Genomic DNA, 24,118 nt, shown 5'->3' with positions numbered 1-24,118 from the left:
GTGGGGCTCCTGGAGGGACTGCTCCCACCATGGGCCCAGGAAACCACTCTGGTGGGACAACCAGACAGCGGTTATTCCCGGGGCAGGCCGAGGAGACGCTCAGACTCAGGAATACAACTTCTACCCCAACCTCAGCAAAGCCCCCCACATCCCCCTATACAGTCCCCATCCCAGCAAACTCAGGGTTCTTCTGCTGCCCCATGGATAAAGCCGGCCACTCTAAGAACTCCCATGGTTTTCAAACCCATTTCCACCCACCTGTAACAGAACAGAAAGGTTCACTTGTAGCCAGAGTTCCAGATCTCTGTTCCTCAGTATTGACATATTTTCCTGATCTACTTTAAAGGGGATTATTTGTGGGTTTCAGCAGTGTTTTAAGATTTTATGGCCTTCGTATAAGACTGTGTATGTGTGTGTTCTCCCCCACCCAATGCAAGCACTCAGGGAGGTCTAGAGGAAATAAACCTCTACCCCAGTCCCACTGGAATTTTCAAAGTAGAGGCAGGATCGTCCCCTGTGAGGATCCCAGCCCAGGAAGGAGCCCATGACTTGACTGCATGTGACCCACAGGAGCTGGCCAGGGTGCCCTAGCCTATGCTAGTCCTGAGCAAACAGTGGGAAACAGGGCAAGGTCCTTGCTAGACAGGGTGGTACAGAGATACTGGAAGGCACCAGGAGAAGAAGTGGTCTGCCAAGTGATCAGGGAGAACTTCTTGTGGAGGAAGGCCATGCAGGTCTACCAGCAGGATGGACTGCAGACTGGAATTAGAAGCAGCCCGGCTGGAAAAGAACATATAGAGCAGAGAAGGAGAGCCTGCAACACTGTGGCTTATACAGGGGAAGCAAGATCAAATAACTGTTCATCATAAAACTAATTATGCTCCTGCAGTAGCATGTTAGACAGGACATGTCTGACATTATTCTGCTCAGTCAGAAGGGGGTCCTGAAACCTCAGGGTCCTCTGTCATCCCATGACTCAAAATATTTGACATCTAGAAATCTGGGCTTTGAAGTAGCTGCGTAGTCATCTAGATTCAAGCTAGTCCGACTTCTGCAATGTTCTGGGGAAACCAATGAAGAGTTTCTCTGGGTATAACTCAGTAATCACCACCTGAAGAAATTTGAGGTCTACCTTAGCAGGTGTGCAAAACTCACTGAAGGAACTGATCACGGATTCATAGTGAATCATCACAGAAAAGTTCCTGATCTTATGTGAAGACTGTGTGTACCTTAAATGATGATTACCAGCAGTGGGTATGGGCAAGAGTTGTTCTCCCAGTAGAAGTATCTTCCTTTCTTTCCTGATGTTATTATTATTATTATTATTTTAGATAAATACCCACTCAGGGCATCATCCCAGATCTTTTCTTCATTTTTGCATTGGTAGAGGGGTGGATTTTTTGATTTTGCACCTGAAAATTGACGGAAATCAGCATTCTGATAGCAAGGTTCAGAGAGCCCAAGTTTGACTCTACCAGCTTGGGAGAAGACAAGCAAATGCCAGTGGCACCCAGAGCACAACTGCTCTGCATAGGGAGCTTCTCCGTCACCCAGGAAGGAGGTGCCGTGGGAAGGAGGAGTCCAGCTCTGCAGGTCAGGGAAGGACAGAGCCACGGCTGCTTCCAAGTCAGGCCATATGCACTGAAAGGGAATGAAATCCAAGAACGAGGTTTTCTACAATGTGAGCAATCCGAGCCCATGCCAGGCAGGTGGGCTGTGCCCAACCGTCCTGCATCCTCATGAGGATGCCAGGAAAGGCCTCTTGGCCAGGGCCCCATGAAGTCACTGGCCCAACCGTACGGCCACGAGCTCCCACTGAGGAAGCCCAGCACACACACCTCTGTTAGCCATGCCCTCGATGGTGCTCTCTCGACACAAAGATGAATAGGTGGGGACACTGGACTGTGAAGCCCCCAGGTCCGAGTTCTTTCTCATTATCCCCTCCATTTTTCCATCAAGGTGCTCCCTGCGGCTCAGAGTTAAGTCCAAAGAACACGCCGCCCTCCACCCCCTGACAGTGACCCAGTGAGGTGTCATCAATGAAACACTCAGACCTACCTCCCCCAAGAACGTGACGCAGGGAGGGCTTTTTAAAGGTCGTCTAAATGTACAAATTCTCTGAGAAACAGAAACCCGGACCACAGAGCAGCCTCAGAAGTCTGCCCACATACTTTGATCATGCTAGGGCTGTGTTTACAGAATGCCAAGTGGAGATGGAGGAGGCGCTCAGCTGGTCAGCACTGGAGTGCGGGTGACCCGCTTATCCCTGGAGCCCTGGGCCTCGTGGATGTTGGCACTGACAGGTCCTGTGTCCTGGGCTAACCAGTGCAACCAGCCACCAGAGCAGCCCCAAACCCAAAGCAGCTTCTTTATGTTGCCTGACACTGCCACCTATTACCTAAACTGGGTTACAGGTTTACCTTACTTATGAACAGCATCTTGAGAAACAGGCAGCAAGTGAACTGGGTTACCCTGGACCCCAGGTTTCACCGTCCCATGTGACTAATGACCCTGCCCAGCAGCCCCAATCTGAGGAGAGGCTTTTCCTCACAAGTCCAACGGACTCCATCAGCCTCTGTTTTACAGAGGTGCAGGAGAAGCCTCTGAAGTGAACACGTGATCCTCAGACCTCTCAACCGAAGGATTCTTCCAGATATCCAGAGTGGACACCGTCGAGCCCATTGCTCAGTGTCCACTGTTAAGATGCATTCCCTAGAAGGAATGCTGCAGACTGCGGATGTGTGCTGGTGCATGGGTTCCAGCTTGTGTTTAAAAGGCGGGATGGCCCCCAGGCCTACAGTGGAGCAGCTGCTGTCATGCTCAGGTAGCGTGCATTCTCTCAGCGGCTCCCACATCCTGGCCGGTGCCTCTCTACCGCTACCCAGCCGCCCTGCTGGCAGCCAGTGTGGTGACCACCCATCCTGAGGAACAGTTAGGGCTGAGACTGTCACTTCTTCCTCCTGTTCCCCTGCGACAGTGTGGGGTAGGCGGGGACCTATCTGCGGGAGGCCGGCCCTGCTGGCGTCTCCTGAGCCTCTAAGGACGGGCTGACACGGGCAAGGAGCACACAGGGAGGACATCTGGGGTCGGGAGGCACTGCCACCATCAACATTCAGGAAACTCTCATTCTGGGTTAGGGTGGTCAGTCTCTTCCCTCTTTCCTCCTGGTTTCCAGAGAGACTGTCTCTTCCTATGATCTGCCACACATAGGCAGTTCCACCCCTGCTTACAGACAGCCATTCTCTCCTCCCTGAGAAAAACGTGTAAGGGTTCCAATAGTAGGAGGCATGGCCAGGGTGACAGGCTTTCTCTCAAGTGCAGGGAGAGCTTGAATCTACTGACAACAGAGCAAGGCCAAGCTGCGTGTCACAGCCACTGAGGACAGCTGGTCCCTAACTCATCTGCGCCTGTGCTTGGGTCTCAGGATGAACTACGGATGCTGCTGGGGATGAAGCCACCAACCTGGGAAGAATGAAGCCTCAGAAGAAGATGGGGCTGGGAAAAGATGGGAGGGAAGGAAGAGGGATCGGGAGCAACAGGACCAGTGGGAACTGACACCCTGGGGCCATCATCCAGCAGAGGTCCTCCAAGTTTGGAGAGGCGGGCTGTCCTCAGAGGCCAGCTTTGGGAGTGTCCCTGGCAGCCAACCCATTCCAAGCATGTGGCGAGCCTGCCAGCCTCACGCCAACCCTACTGTGTGCTGCAAAGCCGGGTCCCCCAGCTCACGCCCAGCAGCCTGATTCTGAAGCCGCCATTTCAAAGTGCGTGGCACTCCCCTGGGAGCCCGGAGCCCAGCCCGCCGCTGGGGCCACGAACCAACAGTCTGGGTTGTCAAGAGGCTTTTTTCAATCACAGCTATGTACACAAAACTTATGCTTGGGATTGAAATTTGGGGTGTCTGAAGGACGATCATTTACACAAACATGGCCATGGACACCTGTGTAATAAGAAAAACGTACTGGTCTCTTAAAGGATCATAATTCATTTCTCCAGGAGACCTTCTTTACTTTGAGCGCATCCAAGGAAGACATTTAAAAACTTCCAAGATTTTTTTGGTGGTGGCAAATTTAGGAAATGGTCAGTCTTCTGCTTCCACAGCACCCAAGGTAAGCTAAAGCCGGAATCTGCTGCTGCTCCAGCATCTTTTCCAAGCAAAGGTCTCAGGAGATCTGCATTGCCCGGGGGCTGCAGGAGCCAAGGCACTGATTCAGCAAGAGTGGGGAAGGGAGAGGCTTGTGGGGGCAGCAAGCTCTATACCTGTTCTGACACCCTCTTGCCCAGGCCTGTCTGTCTGGCAGCTCTTGCTGGGGAGCTCAGCCAGGAATCCCATTTGGCTAATGAACACCAGAGGCATCTGGATCAGCTTCCTGGACGGGGCCCTCCAATACCGGTGGCATTCTACTAGTGGCCGATATGGCCAGGCAATCTCAACTTTGAATGAAATTATTAAGGGCCCTCATAATGCCAGCCTATTTTCCCTCTAAACTTGATTCGATCCCTTACTCTGCCCTATGTGCAAGAACCGGGCTGAGCTCCCTGGGTTCAGCATGATCACCAAGCTAAAGGTGGCTAGTGGTGGAATCAGGGTCCAGCCTGAGGGGGACCATAGGCAGCACACACGTGCACAAGGAATTCACATTTGTGCTCATGATGAGGGCCGTGTGGCCACACTGGCTTGGAAGGGGCTGCTGTGTGGCTCTGTTTAGTATCTGTTCCATTCCTACGTGTTTCGTGTTTCTCAAGCACTGCGTGCTCAATCCTGCAGCGCTCACCCTGTTACAGAATCATTACACTATTAGACTCCCATCCTCAGAAAAGCACACCATGATCCTTTTTGGTAAATACACTATCTAATCATTGAAAATTAGTGGTAGGCGCCAGCAGCTGGCCCCGTTACTCCATTACTGAGATACAGTTAGTCTTTGTGGAAAACTATCTACAAATAACAGATTATTTAGCCAGGTTTATTTCCCTTCACTCCCTGGAGAGACATGGGCTGTAGGCTATGCTATTTTGGATCACCACAGATGGCCATTAACAGTGATGACCCACAGTAATGAAACCCAAAGCCACTAACCTGGCGGATTTCCCCAGTATTTAAGCACTCACAACAGATGCACCCTCATGGACTTCCAGCCATAACACAGCCCAGAGACCACCAGGAAGTGGGTGACACAGTGCAATCAGTTTAACTGATATCACTGGGTTCTATCACCATTTGAAATTTCCTGGACTAAAATAATTAGGACAGTCTTCATGGTGTAGAATTTTAAGACATAAATTTGCAACAAATTTGCATGCTTCTGGATTTATCGCTAAAACAAATCTGGACTCTGCCATGGGCATCCCTTTGACAAGTCTTCTCATTTTGAGCCAAAGAATGCCAGACTAACTCTGTAGTTGGGGATCTGTAGCTCTCTATCTTGGAAGAGAACATGTATTTGGACCTCACTTCTCCGAACTTCCAACCAAAGCTTGGTTGTGGAAATAAAACCAAAGTAGGATTACAGTGAAGGTCATGCCACCTCTCCGTGCTCTGGTAATTAAAATCTATCTCTAGACTACACCATTTCCTTTGCGGGGTGGGGGGGCATGTATCTGCTTCAATAATTTTAGTTCCCAGTTGACTGACATTCACTGAACTGCACTTTACAATGATATTAGCTCTTGCCTGCCATATAATTATATAGCAAAGCCCCACTATGCTCCTTTTTCTGTGCTCTGATGATGTCCATGCATGTCCATGCAAACACACGTGTGTGTGTAAAGGAACTGGGAAGCACTGAGGGGCATCACAAGAAGAAACTCATGTGGGACAATTTTTGAAGAACTGATTGTGATTCTATTAATTGAGGGGCTGGGACAGGAAGTAAGTAGGCATTATCTTTCCTACAGGAACTTTCTGGGACATACTGATGTTCATGCCTTTTCCCCTTGGCAAGAAGAAGCAGATGTCCCTCCAATCAAGCCTGGGCTTAACAGATGAGTGTAAGGTGGCCCGAAATGCTCATCAGTTGGACCCCACTTTTTCCTGATCAGTGAGTCTTAGAGCATGAAGAGTATTTTGATTACACTTCTCTCTCTAAATAACACAAAGCAAGTGGGTCAATAATTTGACCTGTGCTCCCTGACATGGTCTTAAGAGGAAGAGGACACGAACCAGTGAGACGGCAGCTGACGGGGCAGCGCTGGGAAGAGAACACAGCGATGAGCCCACACTGCTTTGGTGTTCTGACAGAGGCTAAGAGTGGGCTGCAGGTGACGCAGGAACAGCCACACACAGGCTTCTTAGAGAAGTGACCGGACTCTATTCCCAAATCAGCCAAAATAAATCAAGCACAGAGGAGTTTCCTCAGTACAATAAGTACTGACATCTCAGGAGTCTACTTACTGGTAAAGCATGGGAGGCATTCCCATCAATGTCAGAATAAGTCAGGGACACTTAACGAAACACCTGTTTCGTAACATGGTTCTAAAGGGGAAAGCCACTGCTGGACGACTTGGAGAAGAATGGAAATTCACCCCAGGAAGCAAACGAAACAGTAAGGGTACCACTTGTTACCTATTATATTGAAAAATGACATATATGTTATTCTGAAGTGAATGTTCATGGGAATATAGGTATAAGCCCTCTGGTATGCTGCTGGTGGAGAAAAACTGATACACTCTTTCCAAGAATCCAGCAACATATACCCAAAGCCATGAGAGCATCAGCACTCTTCAACTCCAGAAGTGACTGCTAGGAAACGGTCCCAGGGAAATGGATAAGGGCACAGGGATGTCAATAGAGGACAATGATTAGTACTTAAAACATTAAAAATAATTCAAAGTAAATTTATTTGCCAAACGTCCATTTTGGAGACCTCGTTACACCAATCAGGACATATCTGCACCATGACTATCAAGTCACTATCAATAATGGCAGCATATAAGAGTATTCGCGGGCACAGGCAGGGCATGTGATCTGTCATCATCTACGGAAGTGGGCACAGACAGAGTGTACAGGGTAACCACGTGCTCATGGGAGGAAAAAGCACCGATGCTCAGAAATGGCTGGGAGCACATGCTCCAAAATGCCAGCAGTCCTGTTCCCCAGGTGGTACTGTGGGAACGATTTTAATTTTTTTTAGTATTCTTGTGTGTAACTTCTTGTTCGTAACTGTAATTTTTGAAGTATTTCGACATCTTTAGGGGCACCTGGGTGGCTCAGTGGGTTAAAGCCTCTGCCTTTGGCTCGGGTCACAATCCCAGGATCCTGGGATCGAGCCCTGCATTGGGCTCTCTGCTCAGCAGGGAGCCTGCTTCCTCCTCTCTCTCTGCCTACTTGTGATCTCTGTCAAATAAATAAATAAAATCTTTAAAAAAATATTTAGACATCTTTAAATTAAAATCTTACCATAGTGATACAATTAGCTGAGCAGCTACCACTATATATTCTGATCTACACATCTATCTACATGAAGACCTATAAATACCAAAGACTCACGTAATATGTTGTTAGAGAACTGTCATTACACCCCATTTTCAGATTTTATCAGGCTTCCTAAGACAACTTAGGATGAGGAGAATGTCCTCCACATTTTCCCCCTAAAATAAAATTAATTCTGCCTTTTAATCTATCTTCTATAAATCACCAACATATCTCATTTTATTAACACATGCAGAAAAGCTCTTACCTTATAGACAGATTTGTGGTTCTTATCTGAGGATAAAACCTGAGTCATGAACTACATTTAACTTTCCGGTTTTTCTCAGCTGCTCAGAGCAGAGTACTGGGTTCTGAACCAATTGTTCAGATTTTGTTCTAGATTCTCAGGTGTATGCTCGCTTTTTTCTCTCTCCTGCTACCTGCTCTTATCTTTTCACTTTCACTGAAATTTTTACTTTATTTTTACTTTACTTTATCTGTCCCCTTTGTTGTAAGTCCTTGCAGAATTAGAGAACCAGAGCTGGGTGACGGGGAGGGGAAGGGAGAGACACATGGTCTGATGGAGAGTGAGGAACGTATGATTTACTTCATGATGGAGCAGGAGACCCAAGACTACTTTAACTTCAGAGACAAGAGTCCTGATGCTTAGGAGCCCCCCCCCCCCCCACGGTATGCAAGCTGAACTCCAGGCCTGCCACCTGCGCCAAGGGGCCACACTCACATGTAAACTTGGATGGTAGGTCAGAACGCCGTTGTCACACAGGGTGACGTATTTCTTTTTCCACTCCTTGTTCAGCGATTTGCCACTCCGCTTCAATAACATGCCCTAGAAGGAAAATATTCATTCATAAACACAAATTATAAAGTCTGGCATAAGTTTTTTAAAAAAAAGTAGGCACTAATTTAAGAAATTTTAAACATTCATTTTTCTCTTGTCATCATAAAATGGAAATGACACTTATTTTTAGCTTGGTAATTCAGCTTTTCTCCTCTACTTTGTGAATGACATGTATGTTCAACCAATTTCCCTGTGTGTATGTAGATCTTAACTGTGTGACGCTACTGGGGGCTGATGTGCCGCTGGTTCAACAAATGCGATTTGCCAACTGCCACGAAGCACTGTGCACCTTTCCTTTACCTAAGCAAGCATCCTGGAACCAAAGGTATAATGCTTTAAAAAAGGAAACCCAAATTTCTCTTTCTGAAATCAGACATTAACTGAATTCTGAAACTTCTGGTATTTACAAATAAGAGCATTTTACTTTACAGTTTTTCATTCCAGATTTTTAATTTACTAAACATGAAATTCAATTTGTAAATTTAGTACAGCATCTAAAAGATTTTTTTTTTATTTCTTCCTGTAACAGAGAGAGAGATCACAAGTAGGCAGAAAGGCAGGCAGAGAGAGGAGGAAGCAGACTCCCTGCTGAGCAGAGAGCCCGATGTGGGGCTCGATCCTAGGACCCTGAGATCATGACCAGAGCGGAAGGCAGAGGATTAACCCACTGAGCCACCCAGGCGCCCCTAGTACAGCATCTAATAGACACACCATGGCTAACATAATCCATCTTGAATGGAACCATATTAGGGCCTCTTGAAAACCACCCAGCATTTGAAGCCAGGCCTCCCTTGACAACTGATGGGAGCTCACTCCTGCTTGAACTCCCCATTCCCAGCAAACCTCCCACGTGGCCTCCAGGCTTTTCTGGGGTGAAAACCCATGGCCAGTACTGAGCTCAGCCTTGACTTGGGGGGTTTATTCCCTGGGGCAGCTCCACACCCTCTCAGGTCAGATGATCTCAGCTTGAGCTACTGCCTCTGAAATCTTCAGCCCCTGACCTCGTGGAATAAGGGAAAGCCAAGCATCTCCAGGCTTGCTCTTACTCTCAATGCCCATTTAGAAACTCACAGCATGGTAAGGGTGACTAAGAAGGCATAAGAAGAATGCTAGTTGGTGTACCCAGGCCGAGGCCAAAGCGAAATTCTGAGTGTGAGAAAGAGTCTTCCAGAAGAAGAGGTGCCCATGAGTGTCCTTGCAAATGTGTACCAGCTTTGCCCGACCTCCTAATTCTGCTGTCCCCCATGAACCACAAATACAAGGTAAGATCAAGGAAGCACTTTTATAGGATAATTAGGTTCAAGTTCCAACAATACTGCTTTCTACACCAATTTTCACAAGTATAATGGATGACGAGCCAGCTGGGAAGCCTGACTACCCCTAAAACATTGTTTCTGGTGTGTAAACCTGGTGATTCACAGACCTGTACCCCTGGGGATAAAAATATATGTTTATAAAAAATAAAAAATTAAAAAAAAAAAAAAAAACATTGTTTCTGGGGGAAAATATTTCTAAGTTTGAAGAAACTCACAAGTAAACCTTCAGAAGGTCATCCCTCTGCACGTTCTTATTATTTGAAGAAAACACACAGCATCGCTCTGCTCAACATAGATTTAAGAAAAACCAATCTAAACCAAATATGGTGCAGAGACCAACAAAGAGAGGCAGGCCCCAAGGAAAATGCTGGTTACAAACCCAGATGTTTCGAGGTCACCCTGCAGAGTAAGAATTAGGGAGAGGGGCAGTCACTGCTGGTGATTCGATAGTAAATAAGCATTCACTTAAAATCTTTACATTTCCCTCTCTGGCAGATTTCTAAGATTTTTAAACTTAGCTTAACAAAACTTCACAGACGTTCTCCTGTGGGCTCCCATTTTTCCACCATCCGTTTCAGATGGAATTCCAACAATACCAGGGGCCGGGGGTCACCTCAGTGTCACTGGTAGCAGGAAGCTGCTCCAGGCTTCAGAAAGCTTTGTCCATCTGCACTCAGACAAAAATGCAGGCTGCACCGCCCCCCCCCCCCCAAACCCCAGGGCTCCGTGCAGATGGATCTACACAGCTCCTGGCTAGATTACGGGTACTTTCACGGAGCAAATCCTATATGCACAATTATCCTCTCCCCAGTGGGGGCTGCCAGGACTTACTCCTAAGGGGATAGAGGGGAACAGTCCCACTAGGAGGCAACGAGAAGAGATGACATTGTCAGGAAACTAAATTAGGCTGACTTATCTTGGTGCTGGGAAAGGTGAATGTCCAAATCTTGACAATCTTAAATAAATCTTATGGTTCACCTTGCAGGATAATCTCTGATAACAACCAAATGCTGTACAAGTCAGCAGGGCTGAAGAACACCCCAGCGTCCTAGAGGCCATGCCTCCACCCTCTGGGCCAGGCCCCCGGTGGGTTCATGACCCGACCCCCAAGATTTCTGTGCTGTTAGAGCTGTTCGGTTGCCCTGCTCCCTGCCTCGGTGAAGCACCCAAGCTGGGGCCCGCCAGCCACACCCGCCACTCTGTGACTGATAGCAAGAGCCCACCCTGAGAGGCGTCATGAGGAGACGCGTGCTGCCCTGATGAGCAGCAGAGGCAGCTGCAAGGTGAAGTTCTGTAATCAGAGGCTCAATCAGATGACGAATGACAAGACTCAGCAAATAGCTTCTGCAGACTGAAAATATGTTCTCTTTTAGTTTCTTTTTCTTTTTTTTGCTAAAGTTCACTCCAAACACTGATTTTTCATAGTATTTGTATGAAGTGGGAATCAGGGAGTTTCAGAGTCTAAAAAGACCCCAGAGTTTAAACCACTCAGCCCCGAATCTGAGACCAGTATTTATTTTACAATTCGTGTCCAGGGTCCCCTAGTCCTGCCTGGGCAGCCGTGTGCCAGGGAGCCCATGGGTCCAGATGGCCAGAACTGCGGGAGCAATGCTCTGCTGTCTGAGGGGGGTTGGATAATCCTGGTTCTTAATTCTGGAGTCACATGGAAAGAGGAGGCCCCCTCCAAAGTGCCCTCACTTGGAGGAACCGCAGAGCCACCGCAAAGCCCCAGTGAGACATCCCGTCACATGGCTACATACCAGGAGCCCCTTCTTAGTCCCAGACTCTTCCAGAAGCATAATGTTCCAATTGCTCTGCCACGGTGGGGCCCCCCTCTGAACAGAGTGTCCCCCAACATGTCAAGAAGGAGAGCAAACGCACTGTGCCCCTTTGGGACAGACTTTTATCAGTGCAGTGAGAAGCCTAGGGTCCTGGCAGCCCCTCCCTGCATCAGACCGAGCCCCTGTACTTCAACTACAATGCTCCTGGCATCCTGAACTTATACATTGTCTACTTAAGTACCAAGAAAATGGAAAATCTAAAACCAGTTCATATTCAACTTTTAAAGGACATGAAGTCATGAGGATGAAGAGGCCGGAAGGCTCTCTGCTAGAGACACACATGGGCGGGCAGTTCCCATCAGCGGGTGCAAATGGCCCTTATGATTCTAAGTCTCTTTGATTCTGTGTTACCCAGGGCAAAACTGTGCGGGAGTATGTCACAGCACATACTTGGTCTATCTTTCAGATGCCACTTCTGTATACTCGAAAACAATCTCTTGCATAAGACTGCTTCTCACTGACCTGCTATCAGTGTGGACATCACTGCTGTTAGTGTTTTCTTTAACTCTTATGTGGCTTATGCATCTATTTACAAATTTTACTACTGCAAAACAATATTGCTCTAAAACAATATTGTCACTGCTCTAAAAGCATGACACATATTAACCCAGAGAAATCTCACAACCCAATGTAAGTTACTATGATTATCCCCATTTTACAGATGAGGCCACTGAGTATTATGCTTCCATCAGAAATGATGAATACCCAACTTCTGTAGCAACATGGACGGGACCGGAAGAGATTATGTTGAGTGAAATAAGTCAAGCAGAGAGAGTCAATTATCATATGGTTTCACTTATTTGTGGAGCATAACAAATAGCATAGAGGACAAGGGGAGTTAAGAGAAGAGAAGGGAGTTGGGAGAAATTGTAAGGGGAGGTGAACCATGAGAGACTATGGACTCTGAAAAACAATCTGAGGGATTTGAAGGGGCGGGGGGTGGGAGGTTGGGGGAACCAGGTGATGGGTATAAGAGAGGGCACAGATTGCATGGAGCACTGGGTGTGGTACAAAAACAATGAATACTGTTATGCTGAAAAAAAAAAAGAGAAAGAAATCTTGGCAGGTTCTGTGCTTTGGGGAGGGCTGAGAGAGAAGCCACACTGTGCTCTGTCTGTGGTCCTGAAATCACTAAGTCTTGTGGTAGGTTGTAGGCAATGATAGATAAGAAAACAGAATCCGCACGTAATGCTTCTGTAGTAAAATCCATAAACATGTGCCCATGGCTTGGCACCAGGCAGCTCGCCGAGGCTGCAGGAATGGAACAGCTGTCTGTGGACGCAGGCAAGAAGGACAGGGAGGAAGACGCTACCTGAGTATGGAAAAAGGGTGGCCCAGCCGGGCAGCGGCACAGCCATCCACCAACCTGCTGTCTGCAGGAACGTGAGGCATAGTCAGCTGGCCTGGGAAGCCCGGGACCTGGAGGGGAGATTTTCGAGCAGAAGGCTCACCATGCTACTGGCTCCGATGAGCTGAGCGGGGGGAGTCAAGGGTGTTCAGTCTTCAGCAGGATTAGAGAAAATATTGCCAATTTAAACACCAACATGAGAAAAGTCGTTTCTCATTCCTAGCTTCTCCTGCCAGCAGAAAACTCAAGGTAAGAACTGGCCTCAGAACAAAGATCTAATCCAGGGAGTCCAGGGGATGTGATCTCAGAATGAAGACCCAGCAAGGTTGTGGCAGTTGGACCCTCATCTTGAGAACACAAAGATTTAAGGCAGGGCCTCACAGACCCTTCCAATTAGAGAGCACACGTGGACCACAGACAAGGACCTGTGGGGTGGCTTTTGTCTAATGGAATAAATTACAATCTGATACAAAGGATACCCACAAGGGTTTTAAAGGAATTGTACCGTGCTGGACTAAAAGGCACAGCGCAAGTCTAAAATGAAAAGAGGCCCCTGACCCTCCAACTACGACCAGCAGGAAGCAGGAAGAGAGCCACACAGCTGCAAAACCAGGCCATTTCTTAAGGAAAAGGAAGGTTGGCTGAGACAGCAGAGCTTGGGGCCCAAAAGGGTGTCCCTGGGAAGAGAACAACCCCTCCCACCATGCCCTGGGCAGGATGATTAGCAACAGGTACCTGGCTGGGTTTGGAGCTGCTGTGGACCACTAACTGTTACAGGCCCCTTCTTTCTCCTCCTTTTGGGCTGAAGAGTTTTGCCTTGTGTGTGCAAGTGTGTGTGTTGGGTGAATTGTCTCCTCCTGGTCTTCAGATGGCAAGGACCACACCCAAACGTACCCAATACAGATGACAGTCTCAGACTTCAAGCCTGAACTGGATGCCACCAGGCCATGAGATTTTGAGAATCTGAGGCCGGGGGGGGGGGGTGCTTTGCACGCTGGGAGGGCAGATCAAAGTAGCTAGTCTCTTAAGATTACCCTCAAAAAAACCTCCTATGTGGTCCTCAGGGGACTTCTCGATTTGCCCACAGAATGTGGCAGAAATGATGCTGGGCCTGCTCTAGCTGAGGCCTCAAGAGTCTGGCCACTCCTGTTTTTATGCCCCTGGGAGCCCTGAGTGGCCTCGTGAGAATTCCATCTCTCCAACTGGGGAGACTGTGAAGAGAAAGACCCCAACGCTATGTGGAGGATAGCCCCGGTGCCAGCTACAGGATGGCCACTGAGCTGCTGGCTCGATGCCCAGGCATCTGAACCATGTCTGCTGAGGCACCAAAGATGGTAGTGAAGGAAGGATCCCGGCTGCCCCAGCCCTAAAAGGCCTCTGTGGGGCAGAGATGATCATGTCCCCATGATGCCTGGCAGAAATGCCTGACCCTGAGACCTAGGAGAAATAATGCAATGTTTATGGTTTTAAACCACTGTGATTTGGGGTAGTTGCCAGCAACAGGTAAGCCATGCAGCAGGAAGAGCCAGGGGCAACAGTCTATACCTGTAACCCCAACACCAGGCTGCCTCCCTGTGAATCAGTTTGCCCTCCAGACTTATTTTAAAGCTTTGATGTCTGTCACCTGTTTGCATAGTAAGAAACAGAAGGGCTTTGTGACCTCTCCAGTGCTCCTCTGATCTTACTTGGAAATGGCACATGTTGATCTAATTGCTACCACCTAGTTAATTTACTGGCGCATCAGAAAGACTGTGATTTTAATGATCTACAACCAGAAGACCAGAATTTCAAGCAGGCACTTCCTACTTTTTTTGCTCAAGGAACTTTCCCTGTGGTGGAGCAAAGGGTAGAATTGTCTTTTGGCTGCAATCTCTTTATTAGTCGTGTGCATTCGTGTGCCGAGTCCCAAGAGGTCATGGAAAGCCAAAAGCAATGTTAAGTGTACAAGCTTTAAATAACTCACAAAGTTAATGTAACGAATGTAAGTGCTGTCTGAACTTCATCACTCAGTGCTTGCTGCAGCCCCAAGCTGTGATGAAACACCACTCATAAATTTATATTAAAACTCTGCTCGATCGCAATTATTTACCAACAAAGATTTACTGACTGCATTAGAGACTGGGGGTCTTAACCAGGCCCATCAGTCTTTGTTTTGGGTTTGAGGGACGGAACGGCGATGTTGCCTGTCAGCACGGAGTCCACTGCAACACAGGGGGACGTTTAATGGCCTCTGCAGCAAGGGGGCACCAGCCAGTGGCAGGCTGCTCCATGTGAAGATCAGACCACCTTGGCTCCCCAGAGAGTATTTCTCATTGGCTTGGACGGAGGCTGGGGGCTGGGCGTGCATGGGAGTGGACAGAAGGGGGAGCACATGCCGAATCTCACGGTGACAGTCACTGAATGGCCCCGCTGCCCTGGCAGTGGTGCCAACAGCTTCCTTGTTACCAAGTTTAAGAACACAAGTGTCCTATGTTTTTAAACATATCTATACTAGCTCAGAAAGGTTCAATGTGTCTAAACTTTTTTCTTTTTTTTTTAAAGTGAAGTCTGAGTACTTCTTTGGTTCCTGTAATAAAACACCTGCTATGGTTCCTCCATGTTTTATGATTCACATTCTTCAGTTTGTAACAAATTCTCTTTATGGCAGTTAAACATTTCTATGTTTCTCTAAAGCATTGCAGAGAAATGCTGGCATCACTTTTTTTTCATTTTAAAGAATTTATTTATTTATTTGACAGACAGAGATCACAAGTAGGCAGAGAGGCAGGCAGAGAGATAGAGGGGGAAGCAGGCTCCCCACCGAGCAGAGAGCTTGCTGCGGGGCTCGATCCCAGGACCCCGGGATCATGACCCGAGCCGAAGGCAGGGGCTTTAACCCACTAAGCCACCCAGGCACCACCTCCCTTTTAAAAGATTTTATTTATTTAAATGCTGGCATCTTTAACAGAGATCCAAGGAGTATAAACTCCAATCAGTCTTCACATTTATATTTATTACTTATTCTAATCAAGATTTTTCCTAGGACATGTATTAAACTTTTGGTTTACTTAAAATAATCGTAATCAGCATCATCATCCACCTAGAGGGGTGCCTGGCTGGCTCAGCTGGTAGAGCATGCAACTCTAGATCTTGGGGTCGTGAGATCAAGCCCTCCATGAGGGAGTTGACAAAAACAAACAAACAAACAAAAAAATCCCAAAACAAAAAAGCACCTAAAAAAACATGTGTATGTGGGTGTTAGGTGACAGAATCTCATCATCAGAAATTGGGGAACACAAAGGGGTGGTACCAGGAGCAGGGACAATCTTTTCCTATGTCACAGGCTCCCTGCCATCCCTAACGATATTCAGCTCTTCTAAAATGAAAACTTACCCATCCTGCCCCTGTTCTCCCCTCATGCTAAGCCCTCCCTTGCAAATAACAAATGCACGTTTCTCAAGAGTGCACCTGGACTCAGATGAGCGGTAAGCGACACACTGCAACACCTCCTATGGGGGTCAAATCTGCACAGGCCTCTCCACCACGGTCCTTCATTGTTGACACATGATGTCCCATCCAGTGCACTTGAATCTGGACTTTTGGTGCTGGGAATCCCACCGGACCGGGGCTGGCCAAGTCTGGTCTAAGGGCCAAATCTAACCTTTTGTCCATTTGCCTCTTGTAAGTAAGGTCTAATGGGAACACAGCTACTCTCGCGCATCAGTGCTACTGCCTTCACCCTGCACTGGCTGAGCTCAGTAGTTGCTGGAAAGCTCAAAGCACTTGCTACCTGGCCCTTTACAGAAAACGGGTGTGGAGCCAGCTCCAGGATACGGAACCGTGCAAAAACAGCCAGCAGTCATCAGTTTTACTTAAAAGTGCAAATTCTGTTCTTTCTCGCTGGAATGTCCTCCTCACATCCTCCCCTTCCTTCCTGCCATCCTGGTGAACAGCCCCTACCCTTTAGCCCTGAGCCTCAGGGTAATGGGTTGTGGGCTTCCATAACCTCTCCTGAAACAAGCATCATCCAGACCTTTAGATACTGGCTGTCAGGAGCTGAATTATGTCCTCCTCAAATTCGAATGTGGAAATCCTGACCCCCATGCCTCAAAGTATGACTGCATGTGCAGACACGTCTTCAAAGAGGTAAGTAAGGTTAAATGGGGCTGTGAGACAGGCCCTCTTCCAATCTGACTGTCCTTGTGAGAAGGGGGAATGAGGACACAGACAAGCACAGAGACAAGGCTATGGGGAGACAAAGAGAAGGCATGATCCCCACGCCAAGGAGACAGACCTTCGAAGAAAACCGCCCTAAGGACACCTTGATCTCGGATTCTGGTCTCCAGAACTGTGAGGAAATAAAGTTGCTGTCTGAGGCACCCGGGCCATGACACCTTGTCTTGGCAGCCCTGGTAGGTGAATAAGGTGGCATGTGAGCACGTGCCCAGGCTGGGAGCTGCTGCAGGACAGAGAAGTGCTCTTCCCCATCAGAAGGCACAGTGCCCCGAAGGTCCCTGGTCACACCCGTCCCTACAGCGGTTACCTCCCCACTCAGGGAGTGTCGCTTCTCAGTCCCAACTGGATGTCCTTCCCCGAGGATCTATCAGGCACCTCAAATGCCCAGTCCCCAAGTGGACACATGGGTTATCTCCCTCTGTGACTGGGAATTCTGCGGGAGACTGGGTTATCCATGCTGGCATGGGCTCCCAGATTCTCTTGTCAGTTCCTTGTACACAGTTAGTCTCGATAATAATTATTCCATCACTCCGTTCCTCATTCTAAAATATCTCCAAATATACAAGTGATCCATCAAAAACCTAAAACATGTGGAAAGAGTAACATCTTGCACTCAATTAAATGCCACTGAGTCAAATCTGGATGAGTGAACCCCACGTTACATGGTTTAAGAGAAAAAAAAAAACCAAGTGTGACAAAAATGACAAGACTACAGACACACCGTGGGGTCAGAACAGCTTGTCGTTCAAGGTTCACAAAATGCTCTTAAGTGAAAGCAGTAAATCAATAACATAAACATTCACCGTGTGCAAGAAAATAATCCCAATTAACTGGTTTCCCCAGATCTTCCTCAAACGGAAAACTTGCCGCAAATTCACCAACGTGATGCCTGGATATAAGCTTTAGCAGAAGGAGCCGGACCAATTTGAGCTCAGCACATGTGAGCTCGGCCGCAATTATACCATCTTAACTTTCTTCCCAGTTTAAAGTGTTTCCATAGAAACAACAGGGAGCCCGCACGTGCCCCCCCCCCCCCCAATAACTGAATTCCTTTTTTTTTTTTTTTTAAAGTAATATTTGTCTCTGTCTCCCTCCTCCAGAGGATCTATTATACCACAAATGGAGGCTTTTCTCCCAGCTTGTTCTGTGCTGGGAGGGAGTGGGGGAGGGGGTCGAGGAGCCAATTCTGGATCTTTAACCAGCTCCCTCGTGGCCCCCTCCCCTTGCTGGTTAGTAATATTTCTGTTATTCTGCCAGGCTGTAGGGTACAAAGGGTTACACTTTAATTGAGCTGTCAGCATCTCCGACAATCCTAGAAAGCCCCGATTATGCACGGCAGGGTTAGTGCCACACTTGTTATTGTGGATGCCCTATTTGCGAAACCCAAACCTGCGCCACACACAGGTCAGCTCACCCGCGTGACCTTGCTGTCATTAGCCGCGTCTATTCCTACCTCACTGCTGAGAAAATCACACGGCGCGGGCTTCAAAGCGCCGGCCGGGACTGGATTCGACCAGGAGCTAATCACCCACAAATCCAGCTCAAATGGCAATAATTGGCTAAACCGGTCCCCTCTCCAGAGCTCAGCAGTAATTTGGGATAATAAAGAAAGGAATTATTCAGCTAACTGCCCCGAAATGTATGCTTTGTGACCGACACACTTCACATTTTAATAATGATGGACACAGAATCCGATTTAACACCGTGTCCACTGAGTAACAAGACCAAGAACAATGACAGCGAAGGGAGAAAAGTTTGTTGGGTTTCTCTCCCCTTTAGGCACCATGTTGGCAGGGAGGAAGGCCACGGAGATTTCCACTTCATGTTGGGTCTGACTGGAATTATTAAGTCCCAACAAGAACATACAAATTCTAAACCCGTGTGGAAAAAACCCACTGAAGCCGCTCTGTGTTGCACCAATTACGAGAAAACACCTCCTTTGGCCAAACACAAGCAGAGGATGCTAAGAAAGAAATGTTTCCCACCTGGACCGACAAATCTCATCTTGATTTTTCTAGTTAATATTATCTCTTCATCACCTCGTTTTTTTCTTGCCTTTCATTCTACCCCTTCCTGTCACTGGGTTTTCAGCAGCAGGGGTGACAACACTCCTGCAGGCGAGCCCTGACACAGACTGGGGTGTGGGCTCCTCCTTGGCGGTGGCCTCTCCTCCTGCCCTGGCCAGCCCTGGGGGCCAGCATGCCACTATCTGCAAAGGGCTCTGCGAGCTGGGAGAGTCCTCCTTTAGCTTTAGCTACATGAAATAAACCTGAACTCAATCGCTTGCCCAGGGAGCCAGCGTGTCCCAATGTCCAGGCAGTCAGAGAGAGGCCGGGGGTGGAGGGGCCCCATCCCCTCCTGCTAGGGCGGGCAGGCACTGCACAGAACTGGGCACCTACAACGTGACACAGGGACAACGCAGAGAGGAACTCCTGTATAAGCAATAATAAGAAACCTGTGGCTGCTTCTTTGTTTAGGTAAATGACCCTTGAGCCCACAGTCACTGCAAACACCACACGGCCCCCCACCCACTGTTCACTAAAGTGCCTCTGGGCACCATGCTTGTGCACTCAAGTGGGCTTGAGTAAGAGTCCAAAATTCAAGTAAGCTATGGAGAAGATTTCATGCCTACAGAAGCTATTTGGAAGTCCTCTGCACAGAAGCCCTGTCTTTTCTCCCCCACCAACACCTGGAAATATGTTCTCCTTGGGAATGCACCTGTTCTCACTCCTGTTTCTGGCCCTTGCTCACCCACTTCACTCTCTAAGGCTGCCACCCTTGGAGCTTATTTCTCTACCAGTTACACTCCTGCCCTAGAAAATCTCACTACACTGTGACAGCACTGGCTGGTGCCCCACAGGGAGAGTGATCTCAACCTGCTGACACCTTGAGCCCAGAGCTCCCCATCGGCACACTCTCCCATGTGCCCAAGTGCCCCCTGAGCCCAGAGCACCTGCCTCATGCTGCCTCCCCACCTCCTCTTTGGTGCTGCCCCAGCCACTTCTGTGCCCCCAAAAGCCCCACATGACACCTGCAGATGCCACCTGGGGTCAGTTCTGACATGTGCTGCCCTGAGGGTAACTATACGCCCACTTCGGAAAGCTCAGGAAGAGGAAGACTTCTTATGTTGGTTACATGTTGAGATGAATATATTTCGCATACTTGCTGACATAACAAATTAAAATTAATTTCACTTTTCTTCCCCTTATGTGGCTACCAAAAGAAAATTAGAGTTGAAACTGAACCGGTGGATCCCATTCTGTTTTTGTTTGATGATGCCGTGCATGCTGTACCAAGCTCCTGCCCCATGTGGCTCCCTAGCCTCCACCTCACCAGCTGAGCAACGGCAGAGACCATTCTTATCTTGCTTGTTTCTGTTTCCTATAACCTGGCAAAGAATAAATGATCCCCAAATGCCTGCTGAATGAATGAACGAAGCAGCGGAGCAGTTACAACCACGGCCATGAATGAGAAAGGCTTCCACAGAGAGTAAGTAACTAAGCTAGGCAACAAGATCAGTGGGGAGCGAAACCCAACTCTGATCTGTGTCATCTGGAGGGCTCCAGTCCTATTGTAACCATACGTGTGTGCCTCATGCTATGTGTTAAAACTGATTTGAATGATGCTCATACAGAGATCTCAGCAGAGACCAAATCAATACAAACAGTCTTACTGCACACATTGTAAATGCAAACCGCTACTCTGGATATGGGGGGACATTTACAGAGAAACGCTACCTAGGACCTGGCCCTCAGGATTCCTCTCTCTTACAAAAATGAGGATGTGGGCAGAGAAAGGCAGTTCAAGCCTCGAATAGTTTCTACTGGAGAAATCCAAGGAGGGAACCATCACTCACCGTCACCCTGGTTAGGACAAGAAAAAGGTTGGTGCAAATAGTCAAGTTTCAACGTGAGGCCAGTATTTAAACAGGCATGGCAAACACCTGGCAGATGGGCTCCCACTCCCCTCCCCTGAACTGACAGCAGAGAGAACTTGCTGTGAAGAGCCTCAGAAGTTTTCTCAACACAGCCCACAGCTAGCCTCCACTATACACGAGAGCCGGCACAGAAAATGAGTCCCAAGGCAGTCCCTGATCTGCAAACATACCACAGGCATCTGAGCAGCACAAAGCCTTCCTTCTGTTGGCACTACTGACCCAGGGATGATAGCGATGACTACCACTACTGCCACTTCATTTCTTGGAAACTGAATGCCATCACACACTCATTTAAAAAAAAGAGAGTCTGTGCTTCTGGAAAAACAAAGCAGATCTAGTCAGTGTCCTGTTTTGGGGCTGTGTGTACATGGGGGCTGTCACCGAACACCCAGGACACCAGAGTCTCTGGTGGTCTAAAGACACTACAGCCATTTCTTTCTTCTATTTTCTCTCTCTTTAAAGATTTTATTTATTTATTTATTTATTTATTTATTTTTTTGAGAGAGTGTGTGCAAGCGGTTGGGAGGAGCAAAGGGAGAGAGAGAATCTCAAGCGACTCCCCGCTGAGAGTAGAGGCCAATACGGGGCTCAATCCCAATCATGACCTGAGCCAAAGTCAAGAGTCAGATGCTTAACTGACTGAGTCATCCAGGTGCTCTGTAGTCTGGGATGAAGGGGGAACCCGTGCTTTTGGTCTTTGACCTGAAGGGCTAAGTTCAAACAAAGATTAGGGCAAGGTTCCCAACAGTCCTTTGCCTTGCAAAAGGTGCGTTTTAAGTTGCGTTATGGCAAAGATGTCACGTAGAACTTTTCTATGGATTCCAGTGTTTCCCCCCACCATTTTCATTTGAGGAAATGTCAGGTTACTGGAAATTGTGATAAAATGGATATGGACACATGTGCTTATGAATACAGATATGCATAAAGAAGGTAAAGGGTCATCCTTAGAATCATTCCCTTCGTGAATAAGAACTGGTGTTCCTACCAGTCCACCAGTTGCCCCCAGGGGACACCAGTGGGTCTTTTTACAGATAACAACCAGCTGGTATGTCTACATATATCTGGAACCAAGGAGGGAGAAGACAGCCATCAGCTCAAATGCCCCAAGTCATAGGCAGAGGTTACCCTGCCCATTATACACAGTATATGTGGGTGACAGATGTGATGCTAAATGTGGGAAAGCTTAGATGTGTTTTCTAGCTAACATCTTCCACGACCGTCTTCTCTTCAACTTAGAGACCCTGAGAAAGACAAGACTGTTGTTGCCATCAACAAGGAACACATTCCCAGATTATGGAGTAAAATCAAATGATGCCTACGACATCTTATCGCTATAAAATGTCTGGATAAAACTTCTCAGCAGTGGTCAAACATGCAGCTATGGAAATGAGCACATAAAATGAATGACACCTTATTTCACTCAAGTCCTCAAATGTGAAAATTTAAAATAAAAAAGGGGATGAAGTTGTGTTCAACAGATCTGATTCATCACATTAAAAAAAATTACTGGTCCCACTATAGAAGTTGATTGTTAATCAGGACAATTTAATGATGAAACACTGCAAACATTGTGTCAGCAAGTTAAAAATGGCCTTGTTGTTTCAATATAAGAATCACTTAGTATATACTATATATAAAGTGTTGTATTTCATGCCCCATTTACTGTAACATATTAGTGGGTTCAGTCATCAAGTAACAATTGTTTCCTTGAAGGGTTCAGATATTGGGGAGGGGGTCTGCAGTGGGAGAAGAGCCATTGGAGCTGCAGATAGCTACACACATGGACAGGGATTTGGTACTGTTCCTTTCGTAGGCCCATCAACAATATTAAATAATCGCACATCTACATTTTAGCAAATAATACAATCTTTAGTGAATACTTTTTTTTAAGTGCAACTAATTGAAACGCTATGTTGATTTTCATTTAATTTTTAAGATTATTCAAAAAGAAGATGGGCTAGCCAAGCCTTCCTGCAATTACCTGATTGATTTGCTTCACTATTAAAATGTTGCAAATATTTATTAGAAAAAAACAGATTGCAACAAGCATCACCTCTCTGCAAAGCAAAAACACGTCCAGTCTTTAATTATAAACTGTCTGGACTACTAGTCACTTCTTAGGTTAAAAAAGAAAATCCAAAATCAGGAATAAGACGGATACTTTGCCTGTTGGGATTCTCATTTATTTAACACTACCCTAGATATTGCTAATATTAATCTATGGTGGGAGATAAGGTACAAGGAGACAGTAGGGACTAGACATCTGTACAATCAGAAAATACTAACTCTTATATTATATATTTCTCCTTGAGGTAAGGGGAAATAAAGTAATTGCAATCCATGCTTTCAAGTCAGTTAAGACGAGGTTATGGGAATGCGTCTACAGAGGCATTGACTTCCAGCAGAGCTCAGAACTCTGCTTTCCTTTTTGCCTCCAGTGCCAGGACGCTCAGAGATCAGATGTTAGTTTCTGAGTGCAGGTTTTCTGGCATAATGCCTTTTCCTTTGTTGTCTGGCACTTAACTCTCCATTGTTTTAATTAGTATCTGGGTTTCTTTTAGTATAAGGGACCAACTCAAAGGAGGAAGAGGAGGCGGAGAAGAAAAACAATGCAGACGCAGGCTGAGCCCCTCAGCTGAGCATGACTCAGGGTCTGAGAAAGCAATTAGGATGCTGGTTGGAGAGGGGAAGCTGACCTGTGTGGCTGGTGATTCTAGCCCAGTGCCTTCCTGAGAGCCGTCCACAGCAGCCACACGACCTCTGCTCAGTGGTGGTGGACGGCGTCAGTGCGCAGGCAAGACCTGTGCTGTCCTAGAACCTGAGCTGTTTGTGACTTCTTGCTGCCCAAAGAGGCAACGCTCCGGGGCGGAGGCATTTCAGGCCTTTGAACTGCTTACAGGGCTGTGAAGGGCAGCAACAGCTTTTCAGACAATAGTTGAGAACTTGTTCAGCAAAGCTTGGTTTTTTCTCCTTCAAAGGTTGAAATTTGTTCTACAGATAAAAGTAATGCCTTTGGGGAAAATAACTCTAAGGCATTTGTGACAAATGCAAGTCTCTCCAAGCGTCAACCTACTATTGTGTCAGGGTACAGTCAGCTATGGAAATAGAGTGGAAATGGGAAGCCCAACTTTAAAAAAAAAAAAAAAAAAAAAACTGCTCAGAAAAAAAAAAATCAGAAACTAGAATAGGCTGTT

At 47.3% G+C, this 24,118-nt stretch overlaps 1 protein-coding gene across 5 annotated transcripts in view; it reads right to left on the bottom strand.

Annotated features, from left to right (window-relative positions):
* Window positions 1–24,118, bottom strand: part of AGAP1 (ArfGAP with GTPase domain, ankyrin repeat and PH domain 1) — a 506,008-nt gene that overhangs the window by 180,826 nt on the left and 301,064 nt on the right. For all 5 annotated transcript variants that reach the window (XM_059393776.1, XM_059393772.1, XM_059393773.1 and 2 more), the window contains exon 10: window positions 8,151–8,255. In XM_059393776.1, the coding sequence (XP_059249759.1) occupies window positions 8,151–8,255 (105 nt within the window). The remainder of the gene's footprint in view (window positions 1–8,150; window positions 8,256–24,118) is intronic.

Source organism: Mustela nigripes, chromosome 3, assembly GCF_022355385.1.
Source record: "Mustela nigripes isolate SB6536 chromosome 3, MUSNIG.SB6536, whole genome shotgun sequence".
Lineage (NCBI taxonomy): Eukaryota > Metazoa > Chordata > Mammalia > Carnivora > Mustelidae > Mustela > Mustela nigripes.
The sequence above is the reverse complement of the archived record's forward strand: the minus strand, read 5'-3'. Positions and strand labels throughout refer to the sequence as shown.